This window comes from Neolamprologus multifasciatus, chromosome 17, assembly GCF_963576455.1.
Source record: "Neolamprologus multifasciatus chromosome 17, fNeoMul1.2, whole genome shotgun sequence".
Classification (NCBI taxonomy): Eukaryota; Metazoa; Chordata; class Actinopteri; order Cichliformes; family Cichlidae; genus Neolamprologus; species Neolamprologus multifasciatus.
In genome coordinates this window covers 6146611-6165662 of record NC_140455.1, presented here as the reverse complement: position 1 = coordinate 6165662, position 19052 = coordinate 6146611, and the positions used below count along the sequence as shown (strand labels likewise).

Here is a 19052-nt window from a genome sequence, read left to right as displayed (position 1 = left end):
TGTAATACTGGTTTGTTTTTCTCAATGAAATTAATTGGGTTCAGATTTGTGTTCTAATGTTATAGTCTGAAACGTTTTTCCTGCAACTGTTAATATGCATATTATAAATGTGTATATAGTAGTGTACAAAAGTGTTACCGCTCTTTTTTTTATATATAGCATTAGTCAATGCTGTTCATGTCAGTTAACACTGACGTGAACAGTTTAAGTATAAGAAGGTACCTAACTCAAGAGATGACCCAGTGTTGTGTTTGCACATAACAGACAACACAGCAAAAAACTAGCAGCTTGTTGGAAAAACCCAATTTGTTCCATTTTTGTTTTGTTAAGTCTATGAAATCCCAAAAATTTAACAGTTTGACGGGCTTTAAATAGTATGTATGCACCAACAATATAACTCTGAAATAGCTAATAGTTGAAAACTTGGAATATCTCAGCATGGTGTGCAATGTCCTTAAAGGAAATTGGGAAAGTGGAGGACAAAAGAAGAAATGTCAGTCCTGAAAAAACAGACTACAGCAGATGAACAGTATCTGAAATTCTTAAGAAATGGAAAAAAAAAAAATCCAGACACGGCACCAGAGAAATGATTAACCTTCAGTTGATTCATCTACTGTTCACTGAAGCCTCATCAGAAATGGTCTCAGTAATCAATGGAAATGGGGAGAAAAGGCTGAGGTATGCCAAATTACACAAGAAAATGAATGAAAATCAGTGGCAACAGGTCTGACTGAGCAATTAATCCAAATCTGAGATTTTTAGTTCAAATCATCATCAGTATTTACAGAAAAGATCAGGAGAGAGGTGCAACAGTGAGCCCACAGCCATATGCAAAACATATGGAGCCTCTGTTTTTGTAGTCTGATCCCAAACACAATTCAGTGAAAGCATACCTAGATAGAAGAAGGCACAATGGAATACTATCAGTCATAGACTGGACCTCAACATTATTGTAGCAGTGCTGTATTTATGTTTAAGTTTGCACAAGTTTCCATAAATTGTTGCACCTATTTTCCATTTCTCAGCACGATATGAAGAAATAAGGGGCAGTTTAAAGATTTTGCACAGTACTTCTGTACTTACATAAGGACAACCTTCTGTTTTAACAGATCTGATGGTAAACTTTGTTCTACTTATGTTGATCAAACACTGTGAAGCAAAAGGCAAACAGCAATGGGTCGAAACTGGCTATGTCGCAAGCGTTACCCTGCAAATAAACCGATACATCTTTTTCTATGAGTATTGCAGGTGTAACTTTGTTCTCACACAATAGAAACTACTTGTTTCATATAGTGGATAAACTGTAGGGAAGATTTGTATTCTCACTCAGTGTTTAAATTTGACCACTTTAAACCACCGAAAGTGATCACTTTACAAATAAAGAGTCTACCATAATTCTGTATTCAATAATGTTATGAAAATATATGTATAACACTATTTCGATCTTTTAAAAAATGCAAATACTATTGTTTTTGGTGTTAGTGGCTAATAGAGCTCAGACACTTAGGGGATGGATGAGATTTCAATAAATCAGACCATTGATCAAAAAGCTGGGTGTGTGACTTTTAAAAATATGGTGCAAATAAAACAACACAAATAACATATTTTTGTATTATTTAATATCCAGCATGAGCTCCTGAGTTGTGATTAGAGCGTTTCATCAGTAACTTTATCTTAATGTTGGTGGGGGGCGTGTCCCTACGGTTTCTAGAATTTTGCCAACAGCCCTGTGGACATTTTCCCACATATTGCAGTTATATAAATTAATTTTTAAGCAATATCCAAGAATGGCTGAAAATCTGTATGAATTTTGACTTTTCTACCTTCTGTTTGCGCTGGTGTTGAGAGTGAAGATCTCTTCCTTGATCCCTCCTTTCTCTTTAAACCGGGAGGGCGGGTGTTTGAAGGGGGGAGTTGCCCGGTGTGTACGTGTGGCTGCTCCGACACTGCAGTCGCCTGCTTGTCGGACCGGACTGCGGATTACACGGGGGTGACCATTGGTGCTCGCTGGGGGTCAAAAATGGTGAAAATTACGACAGTGAAGACCAAGCCGTACACGGACCAGAAGCCCGGGACTAGCGGTCTGAGGAAGAGGGTGACGGTGTTTCAGCAGAACCAGCACTATGCGGAAAACTTCATCCAGAGCATTATCTCTGTCATCGAGCCTGCCGAGCGCCAGACGGCCACTCTGGTGGTGGGAGGGGATGGCAGGTTTTTCATGAAAGACGCTATTCAGCTGATCGTCCAGATTTCAGCTGCCAACGGGGTCAGTAGCAGAACGACATGTTGTTCACCTTTGCTGTCCTTGCTGTATGTGTGTGTGTAGCTCACTGAGTCGGTTCCTATAGAATAGCTTGTAAGCTAGCAAGCTCACATCAAGCTAGCTGTCAAGTATATCAGATGTATTCCTAAATAACTAGTCTGTTGACTAGTTTGACATTATTTGGTTAGTTTAAAAAAATAAAAGCTTGCTACCTAGAAAGCTAGAGTAACTTAAGTAGCTTAATGCTAACCGAGAGAACGACCAAATGCTCAAAATATTTACTGTCAGGTCATGTATTATTAACTTGCTAGCATAAATATACGTATTTAAACGTGGGTTACGTTCTGCATGTTAAAATGTTGGTGCTGTTCAGTTCTATATTAAATGGGTTCATGTAAAGTTATGCAATGCTTTAAAGTCAATGACTACAGTTGGGGTGGCTAATCAGCCATACGTGCTCTTCCAAGCTCTCCTAACCAGCGCTGAATCCTGAATGACATTCCTGCCTGTATCTGCGCCTTGATATTGGCCCCAGTTCATTCAAACTGTGTTTATGGAAAACTACTTGACTGTTCCATAAGGTCCAAAGCAGTCAGTGAACCTTTGGCACGTATCGCCATCCCCCCTCTGGATTTCCATGCGCTGTCTCCGGTAGCCTGCTTGACCGTGGTGATCTTTTGGATAAAGTGCACGAAGGAGGTCGCTTGCATGTCAGACCCTTACCTCTGACATTTACACCCTGACTCGGCGTTTTTCAATCATTGGATATTTTTTTTAGGCTCTTGGTCCGTCTTGCCCAACTCTCTAAAAGGGAACAAAACGGGTTTAGATGTTGGGAAAGAAGGCACGATAAGCCAACGTTGTGGTGTTTCATTGAATGTGTGGTTACTGGCTGCCTCCACTCTGATGTTACTCAAACGATTTTAGGCCATCGGGGGGCGTGGTCTGCAGCCGGTCACGTTGCTCTGCATATGTCTTGTGCATAAATGAGAAATGCACAGTGAGAATGCATCAACATAATATTATCAAACCCTATTACCTTCTTATTTATTTGCAAGATAACCTCATCACTCTCTGAGAGGACATATTCATTGTAGTCTAGCCTCGATCTGTGACCTTCCTTCTCATTAGATGGCCTCTGTCCTTCTTGTAGCTAATGCAAAGAAGCATTGCTAAATGGAGGGTTCCTCTAATGAAAGTAGGTGTAAGTTGCACAAAGATGGCAAATCTTGGTGGGCATTTGTAATTTTGGGTCTATATTAGGAAATCTGGGTGAAATTGTATCATAAGTTACAGAGAGATGCACTACTGCCCATGTGATTGCACAAAGCAAACCATTGTGTGGTTAAATAGACCGCGATAATGCCATGATTTCAAAACTATAAAAGGAGTCAAAATATAACCTATTCTGCAGCACTTGTAAAGCACTGGGCAGCAGGGACAGCTCAGGTCATAATATAGCTGGCTATCAACAAATGTGATTTGTATGGTGGCCCTGAGAGGTCAAATGCACTGCAGCTTATAAACACAATACAAATCTAAAAAAAAAAAAAATGCTGCAAAAGTACACAAAACACAATAGAAGTTGAATAAAAAAACGACGGAGGTGACAGAAAACTGAAACATGTGAAGGAATGTACCGAGATGAACTTAAAAGAAGTTGAGGATTCATCTATGTTGTGCTTTGGAAAAAAGACTCGAGCTAATGTCTTTCAATCGCATGATTCATTTAATACTGCATATATGTTTTCTGTTAGGTGTTTAGAGCAACTTGTCATGCACATTATTGTCTCCTCTTAATCACTCCTGTGGTGTTTTGTGAACTTTTGCAGTGTTTTTTCCTATTTGCTGATATTTTCTCAAGTTGCAGTGTGTTTGACCTCTCAGGGCCACTGTAGATTTGCACTTACTGGATTTAAAACATATATAAATGCACACATATCTCTCACTTTGAGGGTCTTACAGGGACAAACTTTTACAGCCAGCTGAAAGAAGCAAATAGAACTCGTCAGCTCATCTTGCAGTTTTGTCAAACCTGAGTTTCATTATAGGGTAGACTCATCACTCATTAATAAACTGGTACACGGCTCCGGATTTCAGATTTGAATACCCTTAGCGTGTTAGAGGACCTAATATTGGCTGTAAGAGCCAGTCTGGTGCTACTCACAGCTGCTGTTCAGCTGATCTAACCACTTGGTATTGGGCAATACTATTGTAAAAAGTTTAATAACATAGTCAGGGGCGAGCATATGCAAGCTCTTGCATGTAAACAAAATTTATAATGAAATATAAAATGCACAGCTACCCAGTATAATGGTGCAAAGATGGGTGAAATAAGTTCAAGCTGTCATCCAGCAGCAGTGTTTTGGGTTAGCTCCAATAATGATTTGCAAAATCTGACATATTTAAAAAAAAAAAAAGAAAAACAACAACAACAACAACAACAAAAACTGGAATAATTCAGGATGGATGTTGGAGAAATGTGTGGATAACCTTCTCAAGGTTAGTCAATGGAAAAGGTGTTTAATTTAGTCTTTTGCATGGAGCATCAGTACCATTATTACTTCTACATTATGGTTGGAGGTGTGAACAAACACACACTTTTGCCTGTGTCCATTAATTTGCGCATGTGCATCTGTTCCTGCCTGCAGATAAATCACCTAGTGATTGGTCACAATGGCATCATGTCCACCCCAGCAGTCTCCTGTGTGATCCGCAAGAGGAAAGCAGTGGGTGGCATCATCCTCACAGCCAGTCACAACCCTGGAGGCCCCAATGGAGACTTTGGCATCAAGTACAACATTTCCAGCGGAGGTGAGACAAGTGCACAGACCCACTGTTTCTCTAATCACTACAGTCCAAGTCATAGTTTGCTCAATGTTCCATATTTGGGCATTGCCTGGTTTCTAACCAGTGTTTAACTTTGTCCTTAGGACCTGCTCCAGAGGGCATCACAAATAAAATATTTGAGATCAGCAAAAGCCTGCAGGAGTATCACATCTGCCCAGACCTCAAAGTGGATTTGTCTAAGATTGGCAAACAGACCTTTGAAGTGGACACTTTCAAGCCCTTCACAGGTAACAGACCCATGGATGCAGAATCCTATCTTTAACTGAAAGATGAAAAATGTGTTAAATTAATACCAACGTCTTGAACTCTCTTCTCTTTGTAAACACATGTTCTAGTCAATTCAAATCTTGAATACATGTTGCTTTGTACTTTCATGTACTGCTGTGATTTGTACCAGGACTTGTGTGCCAACTTTGCTTTTCCCTCTTGATTTATCTCAGTGGAGATTGTGGACTCAGTTGATGACTATGCAGAGATGTTAAGGGGGATCTTTGACTTTGCTGCATTGAAGGAGCTTCTTTCAGGAGCCAATCACATTAATGTCAGACTGGATGCCATGCATGGAGGTAGGGATGAGCATGTATTAAATCGGTCATTCATTCAACAGTGGATGCTAGTTCCTAAATTGAATAAATTACCAACAGGCAACACAAACGGAAATAATCTTTGTGCGTCACAGTGTAAAGGAAAGTTTGTTCCGTTAATGACCATGGCAGCATGTGATGTCCTTTATTAATGGCGCTCTTACTCCCTCTAGTGGTTGGTCCTTATGTGAAGAAGATAGTGTGCGAAGAGCTGGGGTCTCCAGCAAACTCTGCAGTCAATTGTATCCCCCAGGAAGACTTTGGTGGTCACCACCCTGACCCCAACTTGACCTATGCTGCTGACCTGGTCAAAACCATGAAAGGTGGAGAATATGACTTTGGAGCTGCATTTGATGGTGATGGTGTAAGTTCTTCAGCATTCCCCTAATAAAGGATCATTTAACAGCTGCATTGGCAAGAGCTGGGCGGCAGAGTTATGAAGTCTGGACCTGGATATCAATCTGTGATATTAAATCACTCAGAATGTATTTAATCTAATAAGTTTTCATTCAAAGTTTATATTTTCTTTGTTACATGAGAGTCAATCAAAATTTTAGGCCTACTTCCCAGAGTGAGATTGAATTTTGGAACAGCACTTAATGTGGAATGTTTTTAGTTAGCCGTTTTCCTCGCCCTTCCTCCTGACAGCTATCGTGTTTCATGAAAGGAACAGACCAAATGCTTAACAGAAAGAAATCACAAGAAATATTTGGTCAACTTGTCTTCAAAATTATCAATATAATCTAAAATGTTTTACAAAAATTATATACTTTGGGATTTGAAGGGTTTAAAAGCTTTTTTCAGGAAGTACTGACACTAAACCTATCTGCTGCCGATTACCAAATCAGCATACTTTATTAATCCCTAGGGAAATTATTACTCCAGTACAGTAACATTAACATAAACAGACTAGACTATTTAACAGTACAATATGTTAAGATATAAGGAATAGCACAATATATACAAATCACCAAATAATAAATATCCAGGGTTGACAGGTGTGATTATTTAAAAAAAAAAAAAAAAAAAAATCAAGAAAATTGACAGCAACATTAGAAAAAGGGTGTGTGCAAAACGGATGTAACTATTGCAGTGTTTACAGTGCAAATGAATAAAGTAATGTCACAGCTCAGGATTGCCATCTTTTTGTCCCCTCTTCAGGATCGCAACATGGTGCTGGGTAAACATGGCTTCTTTGTGAACCCCTCGGACTCTGTGGCTGTCATTGCTGCCAACATCAAAAGCATCCCGTACTTCCAGAAAACCGGCGTCAAAGGACTGGCCCGTAGCATGCCTACCAGTGGAGCCTTGGACAAGTAAAAACCAAAACAGTTTTTATATTTTTGGGTAAATTGGAAAAAGTGCAAATCAAGAATCTTTTTTTTTTTCATCATATGATGTAATATGTGTGTTTCAGTGTGGCTAAAACGCTGCAGATGGACCTGTATGAGACTCCAACTGGCTGGAAGTTCTTTGGGAATTTGATGGATGCTGGTAAACTCTCTCTGTGTGGAGAGGAGAGCTTTGGCACTGGTGAGACTCGGTCCTCATATTTTTTTTTTTTTAGCTGTGACACCAGTAAGAATTGCCCCTCACCCAATCACATCTCTCTATGCTAATAAACAGGCTCGGATCATATCCGTGAGAAGGACGGCTTGTGGGCGGTGCTTGCGTGGCTGTCAATCTTAGCCACCAGGAAACAGAGCGTGGAGGAGATAATGAAAGATCACTGGCAGAAGTTTGGCAGGAACTTTTTCACCAGGTCAGAGGAGATGCCTGCATTACGATTTATGAAATGAGAGTTTGAATCCTAAAAGATGAGGGTTTTTTAAACACTGTTGACAGTGTTAAGAATTTTTAAACACCACTGTCAAAACATTAAAAAAAAACTCTACTTAAGACTATGCAGGAATGGCGCCTTTCAGTGGCAAATTGGAGAAATGCAGCACAAGTGGAGTGCAACAGTTAAAATTTAACTTTCTTTACTTTTGTCTCTTCAGATTAAAAATGTGTCATTATCGAAAGTAGTTGAAAATGAGTTCCTATGTATATTTTTAAAATCTTGGTCTAACTTCACTTCCAGGTACGACTATGAGGAAGTTGACTCAGATGCTGCCAATAAGATGATGAAGGATCTGGAGGCGGCAATGTTCGAGCCGTCCTTTAAAGGAAAGAAGTTCTCATCGGGCGATAAGACCTACGAGGTGGCCATCGCTGACAATTTTGCCTATACAGACCCTGTCGATGGGAGTGTTTCCAAAAACCAGGTGAGCACCCTGCAAGACAGACCCCATTAATATTTGCAGTCCACAATTTACACAATATCCTGCAACAGTGCTCCGCTTGCCTCATGTTTTAGAGTTGTTGTTGTTGTTTTTTTCCACTTCAGATGCTACTAAGAGTCTGTATCCAATTTAAAACAGAGATTCCGTATTAAAATCAGACCTGCTAATGATGCGTTTCAAAAGCTGGCAAAATACCTGATGAGGTCATACCCCTGTGCATACACACATGGAATAACTCCCACCTCGTACATTATATAACCACATGTTACTGCTCAGTCGATATTTGAATTTGTCACCATCGCTTACATCTTTGTTTCTCTTTCGCTCTCCCAGGGCCTCCGAATCATCTTCTCCGATGGTTCGAGGGTCATTTTCCGTCTCAGCGGTACAGGCAGTGCTGGAGCAACCATCAGGCTCTACATAGACAGCTACGAGAAGGATGTGCAGAAAATATACCAGGATCCACAGGTGAGGACAGAGAGGAGTAATCCCAGCTGGTTGGATCCAGGGAGGAAAAAGATTAGACAATGAAGTCATCAGATAGGAAAATAAACAGTTACAAAGTTTTTTCTTTTTTCACGAATCTTTTTTTTTTGCGTGCGTGTGAATAATCGTTTAGGAGGGAGGGGAAAAAAGAAAGATATTTATAAAGGTTGTCACCCCATTATCCATCTACATCACAGCAGTTTAATATTCACATGGGCTTCTCAACCTTTTGGGTTGCCTGGAATGATCAGTAATGTGTACGATGGCCAGCTAGCACTGGGTGGAGGCCTCAAAAAACAAAAACACAGTTTGAGAGATTTTATTCAACATGGGAGATGAGATGATGGAGATGTTTGGCCAAGTTTTGACTTATGGCACCTTATCTGGACTGGTAAGAAAAAGTGAAGAGTGCAAGTTCCAACTACACACACTTCATAAAATAATTTTGAATGGTGCAGACAGGGAGGTGATGTAGTACAAGAAAGAAAAAAGTTCTGCTCCAGCTCCTTATCCTTTTCAGCACTTGGACACTATGAATGAACAGATAAGCAGAAACATACTGCTTCAGAATCAGAGCTTGACAGATAAATGGCCAGCAGGTTAATGGTTCAGTTGGCTGACTTTGGGTAGGTTTGATTTACACACCCATGGGGTGACCTCCTTTCTGTGTGGATTTAATGGAGAAAAGAAAGTACCTCACACAAAACTGTGATACAAAAAGCGCTTATTTTATGAATCCGCTGCGTCGTGTTTTGTCACAGTTAATCGTGTTCGATGTTGGTCATGTTTTATAGATTCTTCTAATTTAATCGTTCTTAAAATATAGTAGATGTAAGAATATAGATTTGAGCCTATAGGTTGTTGGGCAAGGCCACACTTTTTGTAGTTTTGCCTCTGTAGACCACCGAAGTGGATTTGACATCAATCAGTCATCACTCTGTGATAGAAGTGCAGATTTCCAACTCACAAATAACTATATTGACAAGCAGTTTGAGGGCCAGGTGAGGCCTGTTAAGAAGTTGGTAATCATAATAATTGAGAGACACCTTAATGAATGGAAATGCAGGTTTACAAGTAGCTGCAAACCACTGGTGGTTGTTGTTTTTAAATTAGATTTGGATCGAGGACCATGAAGGTCAGAAAGTCTGCACAGTTTGGGGGGAAAAAAGTGGAGAGATGAAATCAAGATGAACTTTTACAATGATGGGAAGAGAAAAGTAAGAAACGACTCATAATTCCGATGTTGTGGCTGCCATTGGAACTGGATTACTAGTGCTTATTGATGATGTGACTGCTGATAGAAGTAGCAGGATGACTGTAGTCTCTGCTCAGATTCATTTAAAAGCTGCAAACAGACAGAGCTTTGCAGTGCAAATGGATAACCGCCCAAAGCGTACTGCAAAAACAACACAAGTTTCTCAAAGCAAAGAATTTGTCCACTTAAAACTGAGCTTCTTAAAAAGGGGGCTTAGCATATTTTAGACCAAACTAGTTTTATTTTGGCAGCTCTTCAGTTGGGCCTTGCTAGTTGAGGTTTCTGCTCATAGCTCTGATACTGGCGGCGTTAACAGCAGCTTAGCAATACAGAACCAGAAGAAGCTGCTTTGTACTGAAGGACTTCTATAAACTGACCTCAACAGGAAGTCCGACGTTCATTGTTCTTTATGTATCTCATCTAGGCGATCCTGGCTCCTCTGGTAGACATCGCCCTCAAGCTCTCCCAGCTCCACGAGAGGACTGGACGCACCGGCCCGACTGTGATCACATGATTCCGTTGCCACACTGCCTCCGCTCATGCTCAGCAACAGGATACTGACACTCTGTCTGGGGTGACGCTGCCCTTGAATGCTGTCTTGGCTTCAGTTCCTGGCTCTTTTTAATGAAATAGAGCTGGACAATAACATGCAGGGTGAATACATGAGCAGCTCTTAATTTTTGCTTAAAGTCATCCATTTCCTTTCTCTAGTGCTAGTACCCAGTGAGCTTTAATGCCTGAGGGTTCTGATCTTGTCCTGTAAGCTTAAAATGACATAAATGCATTAGCTTATGTTCCGACGTTATGAAGAAAAGATTGGACTTTAGAAACAAGTTTGCTTCAGTAACATGCTCTGTGTTCATTTCAAGAAAAAATGTGCTTAATGTAATGTCAGGAATAATAATGTTGTTGTCCTGCTCTGTTCCTAAACTGTATATCATAAAACTGAAAAAGTGCCAAACTGACCATAGTTGAGCAGTTAGGGGAAACCTCACCCCTTTCCCTCCACTCCCCACCCCCATACTGACCTGGTGCCTTCTCCTCCTCCTGATCTCCAAAACCACCACATTAGCCTAATGGGATACACCAAAACCACAGTTACTGTTAAACCAACACGTCCACCAGTGAATAAAAGAACCTTACATAAAAGGACTGTCGTCCTGTTTCTTTGTTCCGTTTTTTTAAAAAAATGTTTGTCTAATAAATTCTTGTCATTTTAGTCTGTCATATTCTCACAAATATGGAGCGGCACTGTACCTTTTCTTCTTGAAAACAGCAGGTATGTAGAGAAGTGGTAACTGCACAGAAACATTAAGAAAACAAAGCATTCAAAAGGCAAATGTGAAAGTGTATGTGCGTGTGTGTAGGGTTGTTTAGTGATTGCTTTTTGTTCAGTTTGAAAGTTATTCTATGTAAACGCTGAGATCTTTTCCAGCAGAGCGCCTGCCAAACTGTAGGACGAGCCTGAAGTGCTTCCAAGACGACGATGCCTCTCCAAAGACATTCCTGAGGAAAGCGAAGTATAAACTGATGCGTTCTCTCCCTCCCTCGCAAGTCTTCTTGTTTTAGCAATGGTCTCTGTAATCCTGCCAATTAGTTATAGTGTCAGGAAGTTAAAGGATCCAAAACTATGTAACGGCAAATGGATTTTTTATTTTTTTTATTTATTTTTTTTTAGGGGGGGTGTAGATCAGGAGAAGTTAGGTAGTGTATTAGTGGGAACTTTGTCCTCTTTACATGATACACATTTGAAGTTGGTGGCATTCCTCTTCACTCTAAACACAAACAGCTCTAACTGTTTGCACAAATGCCTCCAAAGCCTATAGCAAGTAATTAAAGTTCCTGAGCTGCACTTAACTGTCCAATCAAGTTGTATTTTCTCGCGGCTGTCTAAAGAGTTTCTTGTTTGATGACATTATGTTACAACTGACTGTTAATACACATTTCCTGTGATTGGTTTTTCTTTCTTTTTTTTTAATGTTATTTTTTAAAACAACTTTAAAACATTTCGCGTGGCGCTGTTTTCTGTTAAGAGCCATTTCTGAATAAATGTTTCAAATCTTTCATCTCTTGTTTACGTTAAGATTGCAGATAGGGGGTTTTAAGGCTGATTGCTAGTCTTCAAAGGTACGTTTGGGACGTATAACTGCCCTAAACAGTTCCTCTCCATCCCCTTAGGAGTCGCAGTAACTGGGTGGAAACGTTTTCATGCTGCATTGTTCAGACCCTGTCAGGCTGACATAGCGCAAAGCATAATGTGTTCCCCTTGTTTGGCTCATAATGGCTTACAGGCTCTATTTGGATTGGCTGTCATTACATCAGGTAATCGCAATAAGGCTTACATTAAGCTGACCTGGTCCAAAGCTATTAGATATCCAAATGGCTTTCTCTGGAGCTGGCATGGTGCCGTGTGGGTTTTTTTTTTTTTTTTTTTTTTTTTTTAAGAGCAGCCTGTTCATTGCTTTCATACAAGAAGAGGGCGATGTGGCAGACAAAGACACTATTCTCAAAGGCTTTTTGCTCTCTAGTAATGTTAATATAAAGTATTTGAAGTAAAGTAAAAAATAGTTTTAGTAACACTTAAATACATGAGATCCTTTTACTCAGTCATCTGTATCACAATTCAAGGACTGACCTTCATTTTCTAGGTAGTTTGAGAATGCTGAAGGTTAGTATGCTGAATGTAATCAGATTCTGAGGTAGTTTTGACTGTTATGTGCAAAAATAAGCAGCTCTTCTGCTGCACTCTGTGCAATGCATACATGGCATGGTGATGCTTCGGTTAGCACTATCACCTCACAACAAGAGGATCATGGGTTTGAATCCTCAGGGTGATTGGGACCGTTCTGTGTGGACTTTGCATCTTCTCCTTGTGCCTACGTGAGCTCTCTCCTCCTTAAGATGAAGCATTTGTTGGAGATCTGATTGTGAAATCTGCCTTTTGTTTTAAATTGTCTCTTTTTTTGCTACCACCCTGTAACAAAAAACACATTTCTTCCTATTTTTTTGTTGAGTCTTCAAAAAATGCCAAAGATAACACAGACATTACAGTAGATGAATAGTATCTGAAAGTAATGGCTTTAAAAATCAGGGAAAAACATCCAGCAAAAGTCTGATGGGACCTGAGAGAGGCATCTGACCCTTCAGTTGATCAATTTATTAAAGCATCATCAGAATTGGTCTCAGTGGAAGGATGGCTGTCATATACAATTATCCCAGTCCCCAAGAAATGGACTGGTTCTTATATGGCGCTTTTCTACGCTATCTGAGCACTCAAAGCGCTTTATACAACTAATCCATTCACACAAGCACTTTTTTTTTTCTAAACTGTTAGTGCCTATCTAACATTCATACACATTCACACTCTGATGGTTGCATCGGAGATCAACATGGGGTTAGTATCTTGCCCAAGGATATTTGGCATGCAGACTGGGATCGAACCACCAACCTTCCGGTTAGTAGCTGACCTGCTCTACCACCTGTAGCTACAGCTACAGCTCAAACCCTCTATCACTGGGTTAAAAGACCGCAGGCCTGTTGCCCGGATGTCTCCAGTCATGAAATCTTTTGAGAGATAGGTTGTGACCTAGATGCAGGACATCACATGTCCCCTGCTGGACCCCCTGCAATTTACCTGCCAGTCCAACGGTTCGGTGGATTATGTCAACATAGTGTTGCACTACATCCTGCAACACCATGACTGCCCTGGCACAAATGCTAGAATTCTGTTTATAGACTTCACTTCAGCTCTTAACACCATCATCCCTGAAGTCTTCCACTCCTAGCATCCATCTGTCTGTGGATCACAAACTTACTGACAGACAGGAAGCAGATGACGTGACGGTTATCAAACTCATCAAGGATGGCGATGAGTCTGCATACAAACATGGGGTTGAACAGCTGGTCCTGTGGTGCAATCGGAACAACCTAGAGCTCAATACGCTCAACACTGTAGAGATGACAATGGATTTCAGGAGGAACCTTCCTCCATCCAGAAGTGGTCACCCAATATAGACACAATCGTCAAAAAGGCCCAGCAGAGGACGTTCAACCTGCCTCAGGAGATCTTCAACAATCCAGCCTGTTCTCTGCTCATCCATCACTGTATGGTTCAGATCAGCCACCAAACAGGACAAGAACAGACGACCATGAACAGTGAGGTCGGGAGAAAAAATTCACTGGTGCCGACTTCCCATCAATTCAGGATTTGTATAAATACAGAATACAGAAACAAGCAGGCAACATCAGTGCAAGACCCATCACACCCCGTTCCAAGTCCTCCCCTCTGGTAGCCACTGCAGAGCACTGTACAGCACAGCAAGCAGATATCTGTACAGTGTTTTTCCACAGGTAGTCACTCTGATGGACACTAATGACACTCACACAGCATCTGTACCTAAAATATCCACCATCAAAGTGTACTGTATATACTGTTTTGTTTTATCTTATCTTATCTTATCTTATCCATCCAGCTCAGTTCCTTGTGTATGTGTAGACATACTTGGTCAATAAAGCTGATTGTCGTTATTATATTTTAAGTCTGCTGATGCTTTATCTAAAAATTTAATACCCATTACACTGAATACAACAACTGAAGAAATGTAAAATTTCAAGACGTTTTCAACACCAATCCTTCCATGTCTGTGTCTGTGTACAAGTTAATGTATGGCTCATTGCATATGAACTGCATTTGCATTCTGTGTGCTCTGTTTATATGCATTTTAAGGTGGATTTGTGTGCACTCTCTGTACCTGCATTGTGCATCTTGCTTTTGTTTTCATTTGGTACAAAGAGCAGATGAATGTTACTTCTCATAAAAACACGTCCTTCCATGGCTGCTGTGGAGCATCTCTCATGTGCTGGCCTTCTTTTTAATTACTCGATTACTCGGAGCGATCGTGGCTCAAGAGTTGGAAGTTTGCCTTGTAATCGGAAGGTTGCCGGTTCGAGCCCCGGCTTGGACAGTCTCGGTCATTGTGTCGTTGGGCAAGACACTTCACCCGTTGCCTACTGGTGGTGGTCAGAGGGCCCGGTGGCGCCAGTGTCCGGCAGCCTCGCCTCTGTCAGTGCGCCCCAGGGTGGCTGTGGCTACAATGTAGCTTGCCATCACCAGTGTGTGAATGTGTGCGTGAATGGGTGGATGACTGGATATGTAAAGCCCTTTGGGGTCCTTAGGGACTTGTAAAGTGCTATATAAATACAGGCCATTTACTCATTGTACAGCAATAAGCCAAAAAACAAAAAATCAGCACAAAGCCCCCCAGCTCAGAATAGGCGTGGTTCAAGAGACCTTTGAAGGTATTCTGTGGTCTCAGGATCCAAGACCACTGAAACAGATGACCCAGTTTTGAACCACATCTGCCCGTTATAGGCCCTTTAAGCAATGAGCAGAGGTTAGGATGGGCACTTTGATCTGTCTTTTGCTCATGCTGTTCCATTGGTTCCACAGTCCCAATGAAAAGTCTTTGCTCTACTTATAATGTAAATGACACTATATTGTATATTATATATTTTTAATCTAAAGACTGGAAAAACATAGAGTGTGTTTTTATTTGATGTTCTAGTTCATTTTCTAGATGTGAACAAGTTTGAGCTCAGTGTGTGATTTTAAAAATGTCTTAGGCACCCTAAAAAAATGGCATTGATGGATGTAGAGGCACCGCATGAGTCATCGCCATCTTTACACTCTCAACTTTCCGGGTGTGGAGCTGAAGTGTACAGGATGATGTGTGAGGCTATAAAAACTGGGACAAGATGAGTTCTGACCACACAGTCTTACCAAACATTGCACGGAGCCTGGATTTGGTCCAGTTAGAATCCCTTCCAACTCTTCCTCTGGCTCTGCAGGCAATAAGTCAACAAATACTCCTGGAGACACCACACTTATGCGGCCCATTGTCCTGTGGAGTGTGTGTTTGATGAAGGGGCTATGGGGGAACCATGTCAGAATTTAAGATGAAAGAAACGTGGGTGCTGAGGCCTTACCACAAATCAACAAGCTAAAATTTACCGTTGCAGACGAGACAAAAAAAAGTCATTCTCGCATCGCTCCATTTATTCCCACTCCATATACAAATACAAACAAAACAAAGAAGATGTACACAACAATCAACTGCAGCCCTTTACTGGCCTGCTCACTGAAACTTCACATGATTTAGGACCTTGTAGAGACAGGAAAAGGACAATAAAGCGTTGCCTTGGCACCGTTGCATACACTGACCTATTTCCTTGAGTTTCTCTTGTAGGAAATTTGATATCTTTGCAGTTCCTAATTGTATATCACAAAGGTGCTGCCTGCTCACAGTGAAGAACTGACAGAGGGAAAGAGGCCCCTGCAGTTCTGCATGATGCATGCTGTTGTATCAGCACAGATTTTTGTGTGTTCCTTATGAAGTTATATTTTGTTTTGGGCGGTGAACACAGACGACGCAGTGAGGCCAGACAGTCTGTCAGCTGTCTAAAGATGTCTAAACTGTGGTGAAAACTGTCCTCAGTTATCCGCCGCTCGAAGTGCTAACACATTTTCAGCGTTATTGCAAGGAACGTCAAGTAAAAGTGCATGCTGTTAGCATTATTAGGATATAAAGAAAGAGAGAACATAGTGAGAAGATGTAGGAAGGCCATTTTTAAGGCCTATCATTATTGACATCATCAACTTTCATGCTCTTTTATTGACTGAGACATCATCGCCTGGTTTTTAACAAAGAGCCTCCCTGTCCGACTGCTGTGGCCACAGCAGAAAGCCCAAGGGATCTGCTCTTCAAAGAGCCCTTTAGAACCCCGCTCCACTCCGACATGAAAGTTCGAGGATTTCAGCATGCATGGTTGCAATTTTAATAATCTTGTCCTGCTTTGGTCAAAATGAAGTCGACAGACATCAGGGAAAAAGAAAAACATGCCAATATCAGATGTAAACTCACTACTTGGTCAGTGCAATAGTGAGGTCTTCCCCCCTCCAAAGCCTCCTCCACCCTGCTGAGTCTCCCTACTGTGGAGAAAACCTAAACACTCATCCGGCTGCTTAAACTGAAAATCTCAAAAGGTGCTTCGCAGAGGGGGAAACGGGGTTTACAGATGGTGCACGTCACCTCACACTTTTCTGCAGACTGCAATCAGTCATGCCCAATTTCTTCTGGTTTGACAGTTATTTAGGGTTATTTAGTTTGAATTTGCTCTCCGTGTGATATCGCTGGAGAACAAAAGCCCTTTGTTGCTTATGTGAAATCATGCAGATGCAATAAAGGTCTTGGGTCCCCAAGACACTCCACCAGAAGTTCTCAAAGTGGCAACCTGACATATTTCAGTGTCCGAAATTCACCACTCCTCCACCATAAATTTCCTTAAGCAGAAGTATATCTTTAAAAGAAAATTCCCTCTTGCCAGCTTTAAACTCAGGTATGAAAGACTTCTTACATATAACGTGTTAAAGTGCAGCTGAACACTCATTTGTCATGAATTGCCATATTTATTTACATGAACTGACCGCAGCCCTGGTTTCGATCAGAGGATCAGGCAGCTGTTTCAGTCGGCTGCTTTATATCTCTCAACCATCGTAATCAATGTATTCCTAATTTCCTCAGCTACTCCAGTAGTTGCAGATCAAGGACACTGCAAAAGTGTGCTGATAAACAATCCACAGCATTAAAGAAATTTAATGCAGAACAGTCTTGAGAGAGCTTAAAGTTTCTGGATTTGCTTGTTTGTGAGTATTTGATGGTTTTAACTGAAACTTCATTTAATCTGTCATTTCAAGAGAGACTTGAGAACAATAACAATTACAAGAATGCAGCTAGCAGATGGAAATAACATAAATAAACAATACGAGAAATGAATAAAAACAGTTGCAGGAATCATAAAGCGTGCAACAATGACGCTTTGAGAACTCCAAGGGGGTGTAATTCATTTTAGGACAGCTTACAATTCATCCCATTTCAAGTTTAAGGTAACTGACAATGTCAGGGGATATCTCAGGAAAACATGAAGACTGGTTTTGTAGTTGGAAAAAGACAGCAATCTTTCGAGACAAGAATCTTGTTTATTTAAAGGTGTTCAGTATAAGTCAGTCAAATGAAATCCCCAGGTACTTATCAGCAATTAAAGTTTTGGCTACAGAGTGAACAGAGTCACACCATGGAGAATAATGACTCTAAACTGCCAGCTCCATGTTTTTAATTGTCAGGTTCTGCTGGAGTATCTTTGTGTGCTTAACAATTCCAAACAATCCTTATTTGTCACACTGGGCCTCTGTGCAGCCACTCAGTTCGCCCACTGACAGAAACAGACCTTTTTTTAGCTCCATTTCACCTTTAAATTTGACTGGCTGCCTCTTGTAGACAGAAGGTTTGAAAAGCATGTGGGTGGGGCTTCTGTTCCCACAACCAGTGCTGTGAGCCTGAGATGGCCATATTAGGGATATCGACCTGAAGATGAGCATTTAGGGAAGTCTGAACCCCTGAGAACGTTTGGCTCATATGGGTTACTTTGCACATATGATGAGATTATTATTGAAACTTTGTTCATGTTTAATGTGATCCATCTATTACTATAACAGATTCAATAATAATAATAATAAAAGCAGACCAAGTCAGCTTTAAGGACTTTAGTTAATTTTCTTGTGTCTGTTTCTGTTTATTTGTGTGTTTTCTATGTTGCAGTGCACTGACCTCTTAGGGCCACTGTACAGACCACTGAATGCACCAGGGTTTACAGTGGGTTAGAAGAGTGTTATCCCTGTACTCTGGGATGACTTTGAGTCCATATGGGTTTAAGAAAGGGAAAGAGGATCATGAGACAGGCATGACATGTTCTGGACTCTTGGGGCTGACAAAGAGCAGGGATAACTGTGCAGGGTAAAGTACTGCTGCTTGCGAGCAACTCACTTCATGTTCGTCTCTCGAGTCTGGCAAATAATTCAATGTCGAGCATTATTTATGCACACTGTTCCTTTATTCTGTAATAGCTAAATCAAAAAATCAAAACTGCTCCCCAAAATGGCTTGCAAAATCCTCCATGTACACACACACACCTGCAGAGACAATGCATGTGTCAGAATCCAGAAGTCAGCAGAGTGAAATTAAACAGGATGTGGATTTACACAGGAGAAGTGAATTTGGTCAGTCGTATTGTAAACGTCTGAATAGTTATACTGAGGTGTGTGTGTGTGTGTGTGTGTGTGTGTGTGTGTGTGTGTGTGTGTGTGTGTGTGTGTGTGTGTGTGTGTGCAGCCAGGCACAAGAGAACTTTTCTGTCTTTTCTTTCTTTTTGTAACTTTCCAGCTTTCATCTGTTTTATACACTTAATGCATGTAAAATGAGTTAAACATTTGCATA

At 40.9% G+C, this 19052-nt stretch overlaps 1 protein-coding gene and 1 long non-coding RNA gene across 3 annotated transcripts; one reads left to right on the top strand and one right to left on the bottom strand.

Moving 5' to 3' along the window:
- Positions 1 to 1917: 1917 nt before the first annotated feature.
- On the top strand, positions 1918 to 10872 carry pgm1 (phosphoglucomutase 1). Of its 2 annotated transcripts, XM_085138271.1 has the most exons (12): positions 1918 to 2266; positions 4915 to 4933; positions 4991 to 5077; positions 5197 to 5340; positions 5554 to 5679; positions 5871 to 6061; positions 6859 to 7013; positions 7115 to 7230; positions 7324 to 7459; positions 7781 to 7964; positions 8316 to 8450; positions 10148 to 10872. In XM_085138271.1, the coding sequence occupies exons 1-12, from the start codon at positions 2021 to 2023 to the stop codon at positions 10235 to 10237; spliced, it is 1629 nt and encodes a 542-aa protein (XP_084994397.1). In that variant the 5' UTR covers positions 1918 to 2020; the 3' UTR covers positions 10238 to 10872. The 2 variants fall into 2 exon arrangements, with proteins under 2 accessions (XP_084994397.1, XP_084994396.1); XM_085138270.1 differs by having other exon boundaries at positions 1919 to 2266; positions 4915 to 5077.
- LOC146498830 (uncharacterized) lies at positions 7775 to 10195 on the bottom strand. Its single transcript, XR_014870262.1, has 2 exons — positions 10101 to 10195; positions 7775 to 8476 (listed from the first exon to the last, which is right to left on the bottom strand). It is a non-coding gene; the product is annotated as an uncharacterized LOC146498830 (long non-coding RNA).
- Positions 10873 to 19052: the final 8180 nt, after the last annotated feature.